The sequence below is a fragment of the Gigantopelta aegis genome, chromosome 6, assembly GCF_016097555.1.
Source record: "Gigantopelta aegis isolate Gae_Host chromosome 6, Gae_host_genome, whole genome shotgun sequence".
NCBI classification, from domain to species: Eukaryota; Metazoa; Mollusca; class Gastropoda; order Neomphalida; family Peltospiridae; genus Gigantopelta; species Gigantopelta aegis.
This window is the reverse complement of record NC_054704.1, coordinates 58821453-58842515: the sequence shown is the minus strand read 5'-3', so window position 1 is coordinate 58842515 and position 21063 is coordinate 58821453. Positions and strand designations below refer to the sequence as shown.

The following is a 21063-nucleotide window of genomic DNA, read 5'->3' as shown; positions in this document are numbered from 1 at the left end:
GGCTGTCTCTTGCGCTATACACCCATGTCCCAAAAGGTCGATGCACAATTTTACAAAATAACATGGGTAAAATACAGCCAGAAGGCTTACCATTAAACATAAATATTGTTTTAATTCTACACCATTTCCTAGAAGTGAATATGTGAACCATAACGTGTCACAATTAGGAACTATAGTGGACCGTGATGAATGAACTCTCACCCGGAAGTGATCTGTGTAGTGAGACCTTTGTTTACAATAATAAAATTACTGGGCGTCATATAGAATCCGTTTATTATTACGTCATAAGCGAAATGAGCCAATACAAAATACACGGGTATGTACAATTTTATGGCTGTACATAACATGCGGACGCCTGCCCTCCCCCACACCCCTCTATATGTTTTCTGCCTTTTTCTTTCTCTCTGTCTGCCTCACTGTCTCTTTCGACGAGAGATTAGCCATTACAGCGACTATTAACCTAAAAGAATAATTAACACTGACCCTTCCTGTTAACATGTATTGGTCATAGATGGATATATTATACTGATCATGTTTTGTATTGTTGTTTGTTAATTTTTACAATAAATATTGTGACTACACGGTAAACATATAATTTTGCCTGCACCATTTTGTAAATATTCTGAGAGACGATTATTTGTGGTTTCTTGAATCATTTTTGCGTGGTTTCTTTTTTCCTTTGCAGTTACAGAAGTAGAGGGTGATTTCGAGAAGCAGCTGTCCCACTTCGCACAGACTGAGGACAGACAAGCCGATCCACAGACCGATTGTTCCTCCGATATCAGACAGGAACTGGGATAACTGAAAACACAAATAACACCTACAAGAGCAGTGTATTTTATAGATTCAGTTATTACCAAACCAAACGTGAAGACACTGAGCGTGTGTTGCACAATTTAACGTGTAGGACTATATACTGTTTGGGTTTTACAGTTATCCTTACTGTGAGGACATGTTAATAGCTGTTTGGGTTTTACAGTTATCCTTACTGTGAGGACATGTTAATAGCTGCTTGGAGTGAGTTTTGTTTCTGTTGTGGTTTGTTGTTGTTTTGTTAGGGGTTTTCTTTTGTTCTTTTGGGATGGGGGTGTTTATTGTTGTTGGGTTGTTTGTTGTTGTTGGGGTTTTTGGGGTGTTGGGGGTGGTTGTTTTATGGGGGGGGGGGGGGGGGGGGGTATCTTGGTTTGGGATATTTCTTCTTTTATTGGTTGTTGTTGTTTTTTTTGTTTGGTTTGGTTTTTATTTTATTTTGTTATTATTATTTTTTTGTGTGCGTTTCTTGTTATGGTGGGTAACTGGGCCCTTGCTTATAAAACTTTAGAGTTAGATGTTAGTCTCAGACACTATCTGTCTACCGGCCTCGGTGGCGTCGTGGTTAGGTCATCGGTCTACAGGCTGGTAGGTACTGGGTTCGGATCTCAGTCGAGGCATGGGATTTTTAATCTAGATACCGACTCCAAACCCTGAGTGAGTGCTCCGCAAGGCTCATTGGGTAGATGTAAACCAATTGCACCGACCAGTGATCCATAACTGGTTCAACAAAGGCCATGGTTTGTGCTATCCTGCCTGTGAGAAGCACAAATAAAAGATCCCTTGCTGCCTGTCGTAAAAGAGTAGCATATGTGGCGACAGCGGGTTTCCTCTAAAAAAAACAGTGTCAGAATCACCATATGTTTGACGTCCAATAGCCGATGATAAGATAAAAAAAATCAATGTACTCTAGTGGCGTCGTTAAATAAAAAAAACGTTTACTATCTTTCTTGTCGGGTCTCACCTCACAGTTTGTAAAGTGTTAGTCTCAGACACTATCTGTCTCGTCGGGCCTTACCTCATAGTCTATTACTTCTGTGATGTTTTCGTAGTTCAAATCTTCAAAGTATATGCTCAGCTTTACAAAATCTTTCCTGTCAAAAATTACACAAAGGTGGAAACTATTTTATTTTTGTATAACAATTTATGTATTTAGTAACACGCATACACGGATACACACACGCACGCGCACACAGCGCGAGAGAGAGAGAGAGAGAGAGAGAGAGAGAGAGAGAGAGAGAGAGAGAGAGAGAGAGAGAGACAAACAGAGGGAGAGAGAAGGAGACAGATAGAGAGACACAGAGAGAGCCAAGAATAGGTTTACCTACGACGTATACTTTTAAAGCTGACTTGACTGTTAATCGTGATGCCCTAAGTGTATGGTACACAGACTTTCACAAATGATATTAGATCCGAGTCTAAATAACACTTGTGTGTCATGTCACAAGCTGGTGTGAAAACAAATAGTAAATCTCCAGTTAACACAAAATCAAAATGAAATGAATGCAAATTATGTTATAGTGATAACTTTTAACATAGTTTTGCGTCGTGTATTGCCGTCTCTCTTTTTTCGCGTAATTTTGCTCTTCAATGCTACTGGCGATAATGACGAGTTGAAGGGATGGGTAAATATTTCATATACCGTAGGCTTATCAATAATACCCTCAAAGAGAAGTATAAAATAACATTGGTTATATCTGAACTGATTATTATTTACTGTTAAATTGATTAATAATGAGACCGATGACATTTATTTCGTCATTTCATAATCCACCCAAAATAATAGTGTCAAAATAGTCTCTTATAGGTCATCTATAAGCACGCATGAAGCATAAATAACCCAGAAAATCTTGGTCTATGGGAGGGGGGGGGGGGGGTGTAAGTAGTAAGTAGCAGTAAGGGATTTTTTATATGCACCATCCCACAGACAGGATAGTACATACCACGGCCTTTGTTACACCAGTTGTGGAGCACTGGCTGGAATGAGAAATAGACCAATGGGTCCACCGACGAGGATCGATCCCAGATCAACTGCGCATCAAGCGAACGCTTTACCACTGGGCTACGTCCCCCCCCCCCCCCCCTCCCGTTGGTGAGAACACCATGCATTATCAAGACATACGATTGGCTGCTCCTAGATGATGACCAGGTCACCAGTGCCATGCTTGCCAATGAAAAACAACACGGTGGAACTAGATTACACTGTGACGTATAGTTAACCTGACAACCATGTGTATGTGACGCGTAAGTTCGCTACAAGTGCAACTTTTAGTCGAAAAAGATGTTAAAATTTGCTTCAAACCTGTTGGGGTTTTTTTGAGGATATGTAAGAAATAGAATAATATTTTCGTATCCGTTAGATACCATTTATCTCACAACTCGTTGTTTAAAAACGTATCAAACTCGCTTTCGCTCGTTAGACACTTTTAAAACAACTCGTTGTGAGATAAATGGTATCTAACGGCCACTCATGTATTATTCTCTATATATTTATAAAATATTTTGTGTGATCTTGTAATCAGTTTTTTTTATAAAATCACAAACAAAAAACCCCAACCCAACCCCTCACCAATTTGTGTGTACAGTTGGGTCGATTTATTTCGTTGCATTCTTCTTGTAAAGGATAATTTCACGCCTGTCAAATGACATCCCTTATCTGAATCCAGCGGGGAATTCATAATTTAACGCCAAAGCCAAGCTATATGAACGTGACACCTTGATGAAATTGTCCGGTCGTGCTCTGCATACAAGTCTGTATTGTGCATCACATAAACGTCGCTCATTCTGCTGCATTCTAAAATAGTTTTCTTTTGGTGCCTAATTAAGTTAATATAACTAAAATAGTCGTTCTTCGAGTCTTATGAATTAATATGGTTCAAAATAGTCCTTGAGTGTTTTGGAACTGGGTTTAGTACACATATATGTAAAATAGTTCTTTGTGTTTCAAAATAGTTATCGAGCGCTAATGAAATAGCGCAGGTTTGGGAAATGTAAAATGTTAAACCAGTACACTAATGTCAATATCAATAGAAAAATTGGTTTACTCGTATTTTAAACAGATGACGTGTGTCTGAAAAAACCTGCCTACAACACTACTTACGTTAATTGTTAATAAATATAATCTTGAAATTGATAGACATATTTATGACAACTAAAGGTGGGCGTGGTCTTGAATTAAATGGTTGCCAGTGATACGATAATTATTAACTTAAAGGTCTACATTTATCAAAAACGTAATTCACTATTGTTTGGTAACTACGTATACCTTTTACAATAAATATGAAGTATCAATAAAATAAAAAATTTAAAATGTACCCGTTTTTAATATATTCGCAATAAAAAGTCGCGTTTTTTTCATCGCTTGCCAAAAAGCCTCTGAACTCCAAGAGTCAAGTCACGTGACCCCGTGACGCGCTAACCGGCATAACATTCGCAGCCTTTCGGTCATTTTACATGGAAGTGGAACACGTGTATTTTTAAAACGCGAAAATGTTATTCTATTGAATTGAATTGTATGTTTGGAATATTATTTTGAAGATATCTTTCAAATGTGAAACCCTTGTTCGTTGTATGGATGTACAAAAGTTGCAGTTAAAGGCAAAAGAAGTTTGCATATTTTTCCGAAAGACAAACCGACATTGTTTGCACGGAAGTAGTTCTTAAACCAAACACGTGCGTATTGGAAAGGACCGTCAAGATGGGATTCGATTTGCAGTGACCACTTCACACCTGGGGATTACGACAATTATCTAAGATGGTCGATGGGAATGGCACCGAAACTTTTGTTAAAGAACTTGTCTGTTCCAAGCCTGTATCCCCCTGTTCAGCCTATTTGCAGCCCGGAGCCCGAACGTCGCCCGAAGACAAAAACAAAGCCCGAATGTTAATGCTAATGTGTACATTGTTCATATTTGGCACAAAGATACACCTCAACACGATGCATTTATATATGTTAAAAAAAAAAATGTCGGAAAAATATTTTTAGAAAAAAATCGCATTTTTCATGCGAGTGCGAATAATTTTAACATGCTCATATACCACTAGAGGTGGCTAGAGATAACGATATCCCGAACATCGCCCAAAAACAAAAACAGATAGGCCTACCGAATGTTAATGCGATTTTTTCAACAACAAAAAAATTCCTACATTTATTGTTTTAACATATACAGTCAGACCTCGTTACAGCGGCCGTCGTTACTGTGACATTTACACCCTCCGACCACAAATTGTCGGGAACAAACGTACATCAGTGTTATTCTGTTCATTACAACGGAGTTCACACCGACACACCGACAGAGCAAATTAGGAACAAACGTGCATCCGACGTCTGAAAACATCTCTTTACAATGACATTACATAATCACAGATACCGTAGCATATTGGCAGTACACACACATTCCTTGATCTCGTAGTGTGCCGATTGTGTCACATGCTGTCCGAGCTACTGATGTCTGCGAAATATGTAGACAAGTATTGCTTTTGCAAATAAGCGTTTAGTTAACCAATTAAAGGATTAACTTCGAACAATAAAATCTGTTATTTTCATATTTTGTAAACGAAACAGGTACCAATCGTAGATGTCTGAAACCAAGTAATGATTAGACTGACGATGAATGCGCCTTGTTTAATATATTTAATGATGTTTTTTAAAAACATATTTAATGTATGTACGTGTATTTGTTGTTTTTAATAATAATTGCAATACATTAATTATTTAAATGCTATTCAGTCATCAGTTAATATTAATTAGTATTTTTTCTAAAAAGAAATATTTTTCCTAATGAATGAATGAATGAATGAATGAATGTTTAACGACACCCCAGCACGAAAAATACATCGGCTATTGGGAATGAATGAATGAATGAATGTTTAACGACACCCCAGCACGAAAAATACATCGGCTATTGGGTGTCAAACTATGGTAATGCAAACAAATAAAGTGATGATCAACATCAATATAAAAATTCAAGATTTAAACAAAAACACAGTGTAAAGAACTGTGCAAAAACACAAATATCACAGATAGATACTGACTTTTACTCAAAACTTCAATTTTGTGCTGTATTGGCCATTCTCAAAAATAATGTTACACCCCTGCACCACGGTGAGGTTACAGCACGCGCAGGGGTAACATATATAAATGCATCGTGTTGAGGTGCATCTTTGTGCCAAATATGAACAATGTAGGCCTACACCTCGGTTGTGTTTTTGTCACCGGGCGACGTCCGGGCTCCGAGTTGCAAATAGGCTGACCGTATTTGGCTCGACGGATCATCGTCGGTGTACTACGGTTCAAACTGATAGGGAAGTACCCCTAACGGATTTTCTCCTTCTTCCTCACCAGTCGAGGTAGCATTAGAATAAATAGACAAATCCGAAATGTCCAAACTAACGTCCGATAAGAATGAGTTATTTTCCGAAGAATCATTACATGCTGTCGCCATGCTAATCTACGAATGAATGAGTGGAATTCACCTGATGCTACGTCACAGGTCAGATGCGGGTCAAATCGACCGGATCAGTGTTTTTTCTCCGAGCGTTTTACAAAAAGTCGCTTTATTAATAATTGGGGTGGTATTTTTGTTTTTTATGGTTAATAATGTAATCTTTATGTATTTTGTTTATATACTGTGTGTTAATAATGTGTCATGATTGTGGACCTTTAAGAATGAAGAAATAATAGAAATGCTTTATTAAACGGCGCAACACATTTTAGTTATGGTTATAAGGCGTCGGACATATGTTAAGGACCATACAGATTATGGGAGAGGAAACCCGCTACCGCCAAGTCCTACTCTTTCGACTAGCAGCAAGAGATATTTAATATGCATCTTCCACAGACAGGATATAACTGCCTTTATTGCACCAGCTGAGCAATGCTTCGAAAGAGAATTACCCCCAAAGGTCCCACCGACGAGGATCGATCCTAAACCGACTTTGCACCAGGCAAGCACTTTTTTCCATTGGGCTACGTCCCGCCCCCATTATCGGTGAAGTACGCAACCTGCTTATGTTGATAATTGTACTTAAGACAGTTGTTCGTGAGTTTAGTATTGAAATACACTGTTCACACCACTTGTCAGTTATTAGTGGCAGTACACAACCTGCTTATGTTGATAATTGTACTTACGACAGTTGTTCGTGAGTTTAGTATTGAAATACACTGTTCACACCACTTGTCAGTTATTAGTGGCAGTACACAACCTGTTTTTTGTTGATAAATATAGAATATCAGGTTACTACGTTTTGATATCGTGGTTATTTGGCAAGGTTTAGATAATGGTGTAACAAGCGAGCTTTAGCGAGCCTGTTACACCATTATCGAACCGAGCACAATAACCACGATATCAAAACGTAGTAACCTGATATATTTTTTATCATGCAACCCCTTTCAAGTTTTAGTTTTGTAATATGTTTCAGTCAAAAGCGGTATAAAAACTATTAGTTTTATCGTGTAGAAACTACTTCCGGAAGTCGGACAATAGCAGGTGCCCAAAAGCATCTTGGGAATGGCATTGCCAGTCTAAAAGTTATGAGTTTCCAAATTTTAAATAGAATACTTTGATTATATTTCAACCTCTGTTGTGTCACAATTCATCTTTTTTACTTTTTCTCTGTGAAAATAAACTCAGGTTTATGTGTGACCTGAAGATCTACATCACTGGCGGCTAGTGACTGTGACGTCAGACGCAGCTCGCAATGTAAACAATCTTTACAGGAAGCCACCTCTAGTGGTATATGAGCATGTTAAAATTATTCGCACTCGCAGGAAGCCACTTGCGTTTTTGTTTCAAAATGTTTAATTAAAAACGCTGGCTATTTCCGAATGGGAGCGAATAATGGAGAATTGAAAAATAAGAGTTAACTTGATGTTGCAGGAAGTGTAAATGTTATATTTATTTATGCAGTTCAACAATTATTGCTGTAAATGGATGTTTGAAAAATGGGAAAACAATCTACCTGAAAATTGAGCAAATATTCGTTATGCGCACAACTAATTTTCTAGTGACATGATAACACTTCCTAGTGACATGATAACATTTCGAATTATCAGGTAGGGGTTTTCAGGTCAATAGGAAGCATGGTTGCATGATAAGTATACTTACGACAGTTGTTGATGGGTATAATCTTGAAATTGCTGACACTGTGTCTCATTGTTCCTTTTAGCACACATTTCTTGCACCAGCACTTTCTGCAATTAACAGTACATTAAATTAAGACCTTTTTATGCGCGCTTTTTCTATGCGCGCTTTTTCTATGCGCACTTTTCATTAAATCGTTTTTTTTTTTTTTTACATACAAATAGAAATCATAGAAATAATTGTTTAAAGCTGCAATCGGGTTTCACAATCTTATAACATCATACCACAGCTATGGAATAATACATAATTATGTATAATATTTTAACTGTATATATCTTATTGTTTTATTTGTGCTGCCATTGTTTTAACTGTACCATATCGGTTTGTTGTTTTTTGTCAGATTTTTTCTTCTTCTTTTAGCGAATAGTCTCTTTACTTATAGTATAGAGTGGCTCATTACAATTTTATTATTTATGTTGATTGTATGTATATGCTGCATTTTATTCCACTATAATTCGAAGAGACTTGTTTGTCTTTCTGTCTGTCTGTCTGTCCATCTGTCTGTCTGTGATCTAGATCGGTGAGTAGGCCTATAGCTTTAGGGTATTGAAGAATGACGTGCAGCAGTAAGAATAGGACTTTGAATCATCTATTCTGAATGGTTAATTAATAACATTTTACTCGAGACTGTTGCTTTAGTAACATGTTTAGGAGGATGAGCGCTCGCCAACAGTTTGACTGGTACCATTGTCTTCTATAATTATACCACATTCATCTAACAGTCTTGGCACAGACACTAGTCTAGAGAAGGACCGCGCTTGATCACAAGCAAGTAGTAAAAAAAAAAAATAATAATAATAATAATAATAAATTAAGGTATCCCGCCTATAGCGTTCACCAACAAACACAGATAAAACACAATCATGAAAGATGAGTATCTACCCCATATTCTTCTGAAGGCCATGGTCTTGCTGAAAGAGTTTTCGTGTATTTTGTTTCACTGAAAAATACAATTGTTATATAAACAGTGTTATGTGTACTGTTCTCAGCAAACTGGTATTCCATTCCAAGAGAAGATCATTGAACATTAACCAATTATTGTGTATAAGAGTTATCTCTCTTGATTCAATTGGATAACTCGTCGATTAATATAACAATCTTTATGTCAGTTGTAAGTCATAATAATAATAATTATTATTATTATTATTATTATTATTATTATTATTATATATCGTTGTTTTAATTAGTCCCTTTTATTATTTTATTTTATTTTATTGGTTTCGTTAGTTTCCTTAGCTTGTGTTGTTTTTAATCTGTTCATGTGTTCGTCTGTTTTAGTCTCATTACATTTTGTTATTATATTCCCCTCAGGAAGTGTATTGTCTTTTAAACGAAACGTTGGGTTTTTGGATAATTTTAAGAAATTTTTATATATTTTATAACGTAATATTTTGTAATAGACGATTGGCAACTACATGATTACTTACCTGCAGGGGTTCAGACATGTACAGGTCTTTTTATTAAATTCAAAATCTTGTTTTATTTCATTCATACACAAGATGTCTGAAATGTATAATATTAACATAAATAACACGAGTTGCTGTTAATGTTCATAAGGGGATGGGAGTGGGGTGAGGAGACACGTGAATTCGTGAGGGCTGGTATGTGTGTGCGTGCGTGTGTGTGGGGGGGGGGGGTATGTGGGTGTGTGTGTGTGTGTGTGTACATGGTGATTATGTTGATGATTGCAATGTTTGCATTTTATGAAGAACCACCCCAAAAACAAAATCCCAATCCCCCCCCCACACACAAAAAAAATAAATAAAAAAAAATAAAAAAAATAAACGTACATACTCCAACATATCAATTGACAAAGGTTTGTAACAGCATCACTTGCTACATGCATTAACACTAAAACATGCCAGGCAGTACATGAATATATACACTTGCTACATGCATTAACCCTAAAACATGCCAGGCAGTACATGAATATATACAGTTGCTACATGCATTAACCCTAAAACATGCCAGGCAGTACATGAATATATTCACTTGCTACATGCATTAACCCTAAAACATGCCAGGCAGTACATGAATATATTCACTTGCTACATGCATTAACCCTAAAACATGCCAGGCAGTACATGAATATATACACTTGCTACATGAATTAACACTAAAACATGCCAGGCAGTACATGAATATATACACTTGCTACATGCATTAACCCTAAAACATGCCAGGCAGTACATGAATATATACACTTGCTACATGCATTAACCCTAAAACATGCCAGGCAGTACATGAATATATTCACTGATTACCGAGAGGCGGGACGTAGCCCAGTCGTAAAGCGCTCGCTTGATGCGCGGTCAGTTTGAGATCGATCCACGTCGGTGAGCCAATTGGGCTATTTCTCGTTCTAGCCAATGCGCCACGACTGGTATATCAATTGCCGTGGCATGTGCTATCCTGTCTGTGGGATGGTGCATATAAAAGATCCCTTGCTGCTAATCGAAAAGAGTAGCCCATGAAGTGGCGACAGCGGGTTTCCTCTGTATCTGTGTGGTCCTTAACCATATGTCTGACGCCATATAACCGTAAATAAAATGTGTTGAATGCATTGTTAAATAAAACATTTCTTTGATTACTGAGAATGTGTGTTAGAAAGAAACGTAATTATTTCAAACAAAAGGAAACGTGACTCCAACAACTAGAACATCACATATATGGTATATGCAAAACTCGGATTGGAGGACATATACCCAGATCTGCATTTAGATGCTGTTGCTGCTGCTGCTGCTGTTGTTGGTGGTGGTGCTGCTGCTAATGATGATAATGTTGATGATGATGGAAATGACGATGAGGATGATGATGGCGACGATCATGATGATGTTGGTGATGGTGGTGATGGTTGTGGTGGTGGTGGTGAAGGTGACAGCGTGGATGGCGGCTTGTTTAAAAGTATTTGTTAACAAGGCCATTGCAAGGGTCAGGTATGAGTATTTGCAACCGAAAACGTGTCGTGGTGTATACAAACCGTCCGACTCTCGACAAGGCGAGTACTTCTCTTTGACCTTCATCTGCACGTTCACCTCGTCCTGTCGGCCGTCGATGCAGCCGCAGTACTCAATTATCAGACTCTGCTCGCAGAACATCTGGCATACCTGAAAACACAGTACTCAACGATCAGACTCTGCTCGCAGAACATCTGGCAACCTGCAAACACAATCAGACTCTGCTCAAAGAACATCTGGCACACCTGAAAACACAGTACTCAACGATCCGACTCTGCTCACAGAACATCTGGCACATCTGCAAACACACTACTCTACGACCAGACTCTGCTCGCAGAACACCTGGCACACCTGAAAACACAGTACTCAACAATCAGACTCTGCTCGCAGAACATCTGGCACACCTGGAAACACAGTACTCAACGATCAGACTCTGCTCGCAGAACACCTGGCACACCTGAAAACACAGTACTCAACAATCAGACTCTGCTCGCAGAACACCTGGCACACCTGAAAACACAGTACTCAACAATCAGACTCTGCTCGGAGAACATCTGGCACACCTGCAAACACGACCAGACTCTGCTCACAGAACATCTGGCACACCTGAAAACACAGTACTCAACGATCAGACTCTGCTCGCAGAACACCTGGCACACCTGAAAACACAGTACTCAACAATCAGACTCTGCTCGCAGAACACCTGGCACACCTGCAAACACAGTCTACGATCAGACTCTGCTCCCAGAACATCTGGCAAACCTGAAAACACAGTACTCCACGATCAGACTCTGCTCACAGAACACCTGGCACACCTGAAAACACTGTACCTGTAAGCGTAACAAGCAGGACGGCAGGGGCTAATCGTCTCCCCTCGCCGTGTAACCAAACCGACGAGATGAGCCGCTTTAACGTTGTTTTTGTTGTTGTTTTGTTCTCTTCTTTTTTTTCTCTTTTTTTTTGGGGGGGGGGGGGGGTGCTTGGTTTTTTTTTTAGGGGGTTGTTGTTGTAGTTGTTGTTTTGTTTTTGGAGTTTTTGTTTTGTGTTTTTATCGACACCACTAGGACACATTGATTTATTAATTATCTACTGTTGGATATCAGACATTTGGTTACTGTGACACGTAGTCAGATGGAACATTTTTCCATTAGCAGTAAGGAATCCTTTATATGCACTTTCTCCACTTTCAGCACATACCACAGCATTTGATATACGCACGCATCATGGAAACCTTGGAAAGTTGTGCAATTTGAGATTTAAAAATCCAGGTCTGGAAAACTTGAAAAACGATGATTTTCAACAAAAAAATGTCATGAAAAATCATAATATTGCTTCCGCCCCTGACTCCACCCTGAAAAAAAAGACACCCGGAGATAAAAATTCTTAAATCAGTAAATCCGATCGTTGTCAAGAAGCACAAGTCCTGAACTGGTTCTGGTTAGAATTAGTCGCATGACTGGTATTTGTATCCCCACTATTAATGGCATCCGACTAGAGTTATCCACTCATTTGGTTGTCCATTATTCTCATGCCTTCTTTGTCTTTGGACTGTTGTTCTTCTTTCATTTCAGACGCAGTACATGTACTCTTAATGGGACGTAGCAGGCGGACTGGCTTTGACGCACCGTCGCAATCTGGAGTGGAGATGGTGGCTGAAGTGGAACTCGACTTCGTGACCAAGGCAAACTCCTCTGTATTCATCCGGACTACAGGTCGGACCTTCTCAAGTCTCCGATTCTGGACTTACATATTCATGTGACAGAGTTTTACCCTTATTCCAAGGTGTATGTCCCTTCTTGAACTGTGTCTTTTGTCTTGTATTGCCTTCCATGGATGTGCATAACTTGTTGTGTATAAAACAGTGAAATACTTATTGTGGTATGCATGTCCTCATATATATATATCAGACCATGTGTGATGTCACCTTCATTTCTGATACATTAAAACATTTCAATGCAGTGGCAGTTGACAGCTTTTTTGTTCACTGTATATTCTCAACTGCATCTTTGCAGGCTGGTGCCATTTTCTTTGCATTCAGGTGTGACCTGTTACGGGGTACAGACACCTTGCCAATTACCCTCACCAGAATGACACTCGAGTAATACTAATTTGCAATTGGCATATGTTGACTGTGTGCAGTATCCCAAATTTTACAGTTTCAAAGTTTAACTTTAAAAAAAAAATTACTTTGTGGAATTTGTTTTTGAAAATGTATCAATTTAAGTTAAAGTGAACAAAAAAAATCATATTCCTGCCAACTGCTATATTTCAGTGGCAAGAGAAAACAATAAAGAGCAAATTTATTTTTGTTCAAAAAAATGCCTGTAACTTTTAAAGTTATTGCAGAGTTACCATTCCACTGTTTGGAATAATTTGACGCAGATTGTCGTCTTTCGCGGCATCTGCAGTCCCCTATTTCACAGCCTCCAACAGCCATATTTGGTATTGAATAATCTTTTAATTACCTGTATGCAACTTGACATATGTATTTAAATGCCATATGTCAGTTTGAGTGTCATGGTGAAAACAATTTTGGTCTGATAGGCATACGGAAACGAATGTGAAAAAATTTAGTTTTCTTGCTATGTGATTAATGGCTGGGGAGCTGCTTTGTATGCTGAATTGTTACAATGGGTTAGACAGGGAAGAGGATGCAGTTAGTGAATATGTGCACTTGGTTTACACTGGATACTGCATAATGTCCCCCACAGCACCTTGAAGTCATGCAACATTTGTATAAAATGAACAGAAATCGGTGTGATTCGGTCCCTTAGCCCACGTGTGTTTGTTTACAATGATATAACATGAAAAAGAGCTGGACAACAGGCATTGTCTTTTTGGGTGTTCATTGGCCCCAGGCAGGTAAGGTTTCTTATGAAATGCCAATGACCTGGTGAAATTAATAAAAGTGCTACAGCCACCTGGCTCCATATTCATAAATGTATTTAAGTCAGTGTATGATACTTATCTATGTACTTTAAGTATGTATTTAGGTATCATACATTGACTTAAGTACGTTTATGAATACGGAGCCTGGGCTCTATGAGAAAACATAGTGTAATTAATTGTGGTCTGGGGCCTAATAGCATTACGTTGCAAGTGTAATTCATACAGTTAATTAGTCATATGACTGGTATTGTAATGTTTTTACGGCATTACATTGCACAGTTAACTGTTCTTTGCCGCCTAAGGCTCAAAACACACCGAGGCTGTGCCTGGATCTGGGATAGCGAGTACAGTACCATTTGTAAAATGAAACACGCACTGTATCGAAAATGACAATGCACAACGCGTCTGTGCTGGCGCGAACTACAGATCTGGCAACAGACGACAAAGAACATGTGTTATATTTTCACATTGCCAGAATGGCAGCAACAGCCTATGCTAACCGTATTTTAATTTATTTTTGTTAATAAACAACAGGAAAGATGTATATCAAAGTAAGATGCTGATAATTACTGTTAGTGTTTACAGAAGAAACTATATTTAAAGATATGAGAGCAGTTAATATATATTGAAAACACATAAGAGTTACAGATCCAAACGTCAAAATACATGGTGTCTTTGCCAGACCAAGACCCTGCGTTAGTGTGTTTTGAGCCTAACCTGATTTTAGCAGTGATATTACTGTTTTAATACAAATATCCGCATGTACATGATGTACAAGTTCATCACTAAAATTTAAACGATAATCATATGGTCATGGAGTAGTGTTATTTGGGTGATGGGAAGTCATGAAAAAGTCATGGAAGGTCCACTTACGAACCCTGTATACGAATCGTGAGGCACTAGCTTAGACGGGAAAACCCAATCGGATATTAAGTCAACAAACAGCATTCATCTCAAGCTAGATTCAGCTGGAGTAATAAAGAGTAATAATTATACTACTGAGAGCTCACCTGACCAATTATTGCCAGCCTTGGGCTTATGATGTTTACATGTCGTTGGTATACTACCTTTAATAGATCTAAACACAATTGGTTCCACTGAATACGCAAAACATCCCACTAAGCCATGTTAAATACTATCTACATGGTAAAATGCATGTACCTAAACACAGTAAACAAAACAGATTCGACAAATAAACGCTCGTCCATTTGCAGCCTTCCATCATCCAGATAAAGCTTTTTAAGAATTAATTACAGTTTTATTACAAGTTGACACCAGTACGGTAAACGTGACAAAAATTAAAATTTGAACTACAATAACTTTTAGCAAAAGTTTATATAATACAATAAATTAATGTAATTTAGGTAGTGAAAGTAGCGTTATGCGTGTATTTCAAAGTCTTTGTAACTACATCGTGGAATGTTATTAACATCGATTATCTGTGGACTATTATAGCCTCACTCAACATTTTATCATAATACAATTATATACGGCAGTCAACATGGCGACTGCACAATTATAATATACTTAATGTTTGTAATAAAGTATACTTTATAATACAGGCTATTTCATGGGGTTTTTCGAATATGATTTTTATGTGAACTCGTGATGTGTGAAAACCATAACCACGAGTTGACATAAAAATCGTATTTGAAAAAACACCATGAAATGGTCATATACATCTTTCCTAATTTTTGACAATATCTTTCACTTTCGCTTATCCTATCGAAAACATGTAACGCCATGATATATTTCTTCTGATGGAATTTTTCCAGAAAAAAGAAATATTCCTGTCATGTTGTTTCCTCGTTTTTCAAACATCCATTTACAGCAATAATTGTTGGACTGCATAGATAATGATAAAATTTACATTACATGTCCCGTAATATCAAATTGCCTCTTATTTTTAAATTCTCCATTCTTCGCTCCCATTCGGAATGAGCCAGCGTTTTGAACTAAACCTTTTGAAACAAAACAAAAATGTTGCTGCCTGTAAATAATGTTTACATTGAAAGAGCATCTGATGTCACAGTCACTAGCAGCCAGAAACATAGAGCTTCGTGTCACACCCTAAACGTATGTTTATTTTCACAGAAATTAAAAAGAAAATTGTAATATTGTGACACAACAGACTTTGAAATATAATTAAAATATTGTATTTAAAATTTGGAGGCACATCACTTGTCTGGTTGGCCGTGCTAGTCCCAAGATACTTTAGGGTACCTGCTATTTTCCTATTTTTGGTAGTAGTTTCTGAATGAGAATACTAATAGTTTCAATACCGCTTTTGACTAAAACAATAAAAATATAACTTGAAAGAGGTTGCATTATAAAATTTAAAAATTCAGGTTACGACGTTTTGATATCTTGGTTATTTGGCTCGGTTCGATAACGGTGTAACAGACTCACTAAAGTTCGACTGTTACACCGTTATCTAACCACGATTCTAAATATAACACTCCCATAAGTACCAAACAAAATTTATGAAACTTGTTTGGGAATTGGTTTATACACATCGTTTTCGTTAGGAGAATAAAACAATTTCCAAACTCGTCCCATAAATACTGTATGGCACTCCTGCTCGTGGAATAATCAATGTTTATTAGCATCATACATATAGCTACGTACCTGTCGGGAGTAAACCAAACCATACAGCTGGTGGAATTCTACCCCGTCGTTACATTCTCCGTATGGAGGGCCTAGTCTCTCAATGTTCAACTGTAATAGCATACAAAGTTCAGTATTGTTATATTTTTATTTACATAAAAATAAAGTTTTAAATGTTAACTGATCCATATACTAGTAGTTAACCATTCATTTGTTGGTGGAGGGAGGGGTGGGACAAAAAAAAAAAAAAAAAAAACCCAACATAGAATACGATAATATATATAGAAGCAATTATTATTATAACATTATTATTGTCACAGTGCTAAACTTCAACTTTATAACAATACGGATTATATCTTTATTTATACATGTGCATTAATTAGAATTAGTTAATTGGTAATCTGACGTCTGCCATGGTATACACTTAGAGACATGCCAATCAAACCAATTAGTGTCAAGCACTAATTAAATATGTAACGAGCAATATAATACAATGCAATTTAATTGTTGCCACGGGTAATGCAGGTGTCTGAACGAGTACACCTTGACAACTGTATATTACATAGATACGTGTTAGTATGCATCTTATAAATAAGGATAATTTACCCATAAAGACAGACTTGGGGAGAACAGATACTGTTCACACGCCTTGAAGTTCTCTCACAAAGCACAAACTCTACTGGAAGATCCGAGAGACAGTTTTGTAACATAAGCAATGTCAACTCTATCGGGAGACCTGTGTGTCATTCACCCAAGAGCTCTGACTTGTATATTACTTGTATCACCATGTTGTTAATTTATTAATCACGTTTCATGTTTGGAAAGTACAATACAAGAAACTACATCACCAACTTGAGATTTCTGTTGTTCGTTCATTTAACTTTGATAAGAAACATTTACGCTGTGCTATTATTATAAGCAAATGATCTCACGGAGTATTGAAATTTATACATTACTTTACAGCACACTTTCTATTGAAATATCTTCTGTAAATATTGTTTTTAGGAATTATAAAAACATTTTTTGTAAGTAATAATATGAATTGACAGAAGAATTATATCTGACCAGTTGAAGAGCGACGAACGTTTCAGTTCCGGCGGATATTGCGATTCCGTCCTGCTCCACCATTGGTAGAGATTTGAGTTCGTGAACAGCTAGATGAAGTCCGTCACCGTTCGTCCATCCTCGTAAAAACTCGGCTTTCTCAAGATTGAGCCACAATTCTAGTCCTGTTTAATTTAATACAGTTAATGGTTACAAACCAAAATATCTAATACTTTAAAATAGGCGTAGCCCAGTGGTACAGAGCTCGCTTGATGCGCGGTCGGTTTGGGATCGATCCCCGTCAATGGGCTCATTGCGCTATTTCTCGCTCCAGCCAGTGCACCACGACTGGTACATCAAAGGCCGTGGTATGTGCTATCCTGTTTATGGGGTGGTGCATATAAAAGATCCCTTGATGCTAATCGAAAAGAATAGCTCATGAAGTGGCGACAGCGGGTTTCTTCTCTCAATATCTGTGTGGTCCTTAATCATATACCTGACGCCATATAACCGTAAATAAAATGTGTTGAGTGCGTTGTTAAATAAAACATTTCCTTCCTTCCTTCCTCTTATGCCATAACTATTATATTATTCTATATTCCGTAATGCCCCAATGCCACACACATATACCTATACATAGATTAATAATAGGATTCATTAAATAAATTACTAGTAGTGTACATTGTATAGCTCAATAAAACGTAGGACTGTGTTAAAGGGGCTATGTCAAAGTTGAAAATACAACACACATTCGTTTTTTTCACATTTATTTGTAATAAATAACTACAAATTAATCGATCCCATGCATAATCTTTTCATAATTAGCTCTAAGAGGGTTTCCAGAATAATTTGTGGCTAAATATAGCATGGCCACCATCTTTTTTTCTTTTGTCAGTTGACCACAAAGAATTCTGGGTAAACTTAGTGTTTTGAATGTGTACGCATAAAACAGTCACGTGGTCTAGTGGATAAGCTGGCCACATACCACAATTAATTACGCTATATGTTTCTATATAGCCTTAGTGGCTATAACATTTTTATTAATATCAGCAGGCCCATGGATTTTTGTATGTACCTTTGCGTGTCTGGGGGACACATACCCTGAAAAGGCCAATCCCTGTTGTCCAGCTCTTTCTCCCAGGATATTGGTTTAAACAAACACACCCACTAAGCCTGACCGGAGTACACCCATTTTACACAAAAAGCACTACTTTTGCATGAGCCAGAATTACCACAAACAAGTCTTCCATGTCAACAAGTTACAGATGTTTCCAAACTACATGCTCTCCCCTGTCAACTTCAGTCAAATAGTTGCCACTTCATAGCTCTCTGCCATGAAATAATCACAGTCAAACAGCAGACTACTTGCGCGAACAAATTTCCGGACAACCAAATGGGAAGATAACTGTAATCTGAGGCCAGCTGCTGGACATTTAAGCTGACGACAATGGTTCCAATTCCGTCAAACCTGGCTCACACATTCATTCATCTTTTTCATATATCACTCTCTGCCTACCATTCTCATTATCTTAATATAAAAAAAACTTTCCAGTTTCTCCCACGATTTCAATCTGTTTCTACCCTTTCTGTCAGTTTCCTCCTTTTGATCTGTCCACACCATCGCCCGCCTGTCTCAACTTCCTCCACGGATGCAGTCTCTGTGTACTTGCCTGCACACACCTGGCATCCTCGTCCTCTGCCGCTAATAAAGCTGGTCTGACCCACGGCACTAACTAACGACCGCCGGTAGTAGGGGAGCATAGTAGGTAGTTACAAGTGCCTCTTAACAATGCCAGAAGTAACCACGGAACACTCTCCGAAGTGGTCAGACTAAGCTAAAAGCTGATGGAAAATGACAGGTGTGTTACACGGATAGCAACAAGAGACAAACACCTGTCGTGGTTGGGGAGACAGGTACTGGGGTGTGGAGGTGGACGGCGAAAGAAGTTGAAAGATAGGAGAAGCTGTCAGATCGGGAAGAAATGAGATGGAATTCAAAAGGAGTACAAGGAAAGAGGGCAGTGGGATAAACAAAATAAAATAAAACAGTAACGCCACTAGTTAATGTTTGTGACACACTTTCAAGATCTCCCCCCCCCCCCCCCAATTTTTTTTTTTTAAATAAATACTACTAGTAAATGAAATTATTGTGTTGTATATTTTATAGTTCTTAACTAAAGGTATAAAATGTATGTTTCAAAGCAAAACATTAATAAATATTTTTGGCGGCAACCGCTATTATTGCAACTTTAACATATCACCTTTAAATTTAACGTACGATTATACAGTTATTCATAATTGTACCATTACCTTCTTGTGGACCACTTCGTCTGCTGATAAACTGGTCGTATTGTAAGGTGAAACAGTTCCCAAATGTCGTGGTGGTTGAAATCGTAAAGTTTCTGAAATCATTTAGTAAGTGTCTATTCAGAGGAGAAAATATTTCTATCGTTACAGAAATACAAGGTTTGTCATCATTTAAGGTCTCTCTACACAGAACAGAACGGGTTCTTGTTGATATCAATGTCATGTGCCATTCGAAGGCTTTGTTTTATATATGTTTTATCTATATATGACGTCAACTGTCTGTAGTATATTGCGTAATAGTATTGCATACATCAAACACATATGAAATACATCAAACACGTAATAGTATGAGATACATCAAACACGTAATAGTGTGAGATACATCAAACACGTTACAAAATAATCCCAACGTATCGGCAGCTTCCCTCTGCCTTCATCGGGGGATTGCTATTCTCGGAAACTATGTAATGTCCATTCTGGTATACTTAGAAACGATCGTTTGATCATTCTGATCATTTAATAATAGTATAGTTTCTGAAATAAAATATTATTAAATGGAAAATAGGAAAGTTCTTAAACAGATACTCTGAAATCTTAAGATATGTTAAAAGATCACATTGCTGCTGGCATTAAGTCGAATATCATTTTGAAGATTAAAAAAAAAATCATTTATTTGTACTCCACACTGTACCTATCACTGTTTTGTAGCATGCCCTAATCTTGACTGAAGGAGTGTATCTTTACGGGTGACGGAAGAACTGATTCACACTGGCCACCTATAGCCTCTATTAGAAATTCGCGAGAAAAAATAGGCAGAGTTACGTCCCCTAACCACTAACGGCGCGTTCCGGTTACAGCAAATATGCCTGATGACCACAGTCGTTTGTGAATCTTCAGCTAAACGTTATGCATGCCAGTCCCAGGCATCATAAATGTACCCACCTATACTTTAAGAATAAAGAATGATACAGGTAAAAATTAAGTTGATGAAATTGCGTTTTGTTATAGCTGACTATATATTGCTAATTATAGCAAGCTGTCACCCACCCTGATTGTTTTGGTCACTTGCTTGGACATTTTGTTTTCCAAAGCTGCAATCTCGCCTCACATTAATTATCATAATTTCATTTAAACATACAAACACACCTGCAGTTTGAATGAATTGTGTGTCACAGTAACACAGTTGTAATAGATAATAGAAACATATGTTTATAGTGCGTCCCACGGGGAACGCATTTTTTCATGCTATGGAATTTACTACAAGTTATTTATTTCTGAGCCACTTGTTTTCTAAATTACACACAAAA

The 21063-nt window shown here is 37.7% G+C and overlaps 1 protein-coding gene and 1 long non-coding RNA gene across 2 annotated transcripts in view; one reads left to right on the top strand and one right to left on the bottom strand.

The window, feature by feature from the left end:
* The first annotated feature begins 281 nt into the window (after nucleotides 1–281).
* LOC121376047 lies at nucleotides 282–13001 on the top strand. The gene is made up of 3 exons (XR_005958390.1): nucleotides 282–316; nucleotides 686–1017; nucleotides 12481–13001. It is a non-coding gene; the product is annotated as an uncharacterized LOC121376047 (long non-coding RNA).
* The window catches only part of LOC121376046 (degenerin unc-8-like), a 42389-nt gene continuing 21635 nt past the window's right edge, over nucleotides 310–21063 (bottom strand). The window contains exons 5-13 of the mRNA XM_041503824.1: nucleotides 19760–19851; nucleotides 17471–17634; nucleotides 16427–16516; nucleotides 10933–11059; nucleotides 9380–9455; nucleotides 8835–8892; nucleotides 7917–8002; nucleotides 1829–1904; nucleotides 310–801 (exon numbers count right to left, since the gene is read on the bottom strand). Of these exons, the coding sequence (XP_041359758.1) occupies nucleotides 634–801; nucleotides 1829–1904; nucleotides 7917–8002; nucleotides 8835–8892; nucleotides 9380–9455; nucleotides 10933–11059; nucleotides 16427–16516; nucleotides 17471–17634; nucleotides 19760–19851 (937 nt within the window). The 3' untranslated portion in view covers nucleotides 310–633. The remainder of the gene's footprint in view (nucleotides 802–1828; nucleotides 1905–7916; nucleotides 8003–8834; nucleotides 8893–9379; nucleotides 9456–10932; nucleotides 11060–16426; nucleotides 16517–17470; nucleotides 17635–19759; nucleotides 19852–21063) is intronic.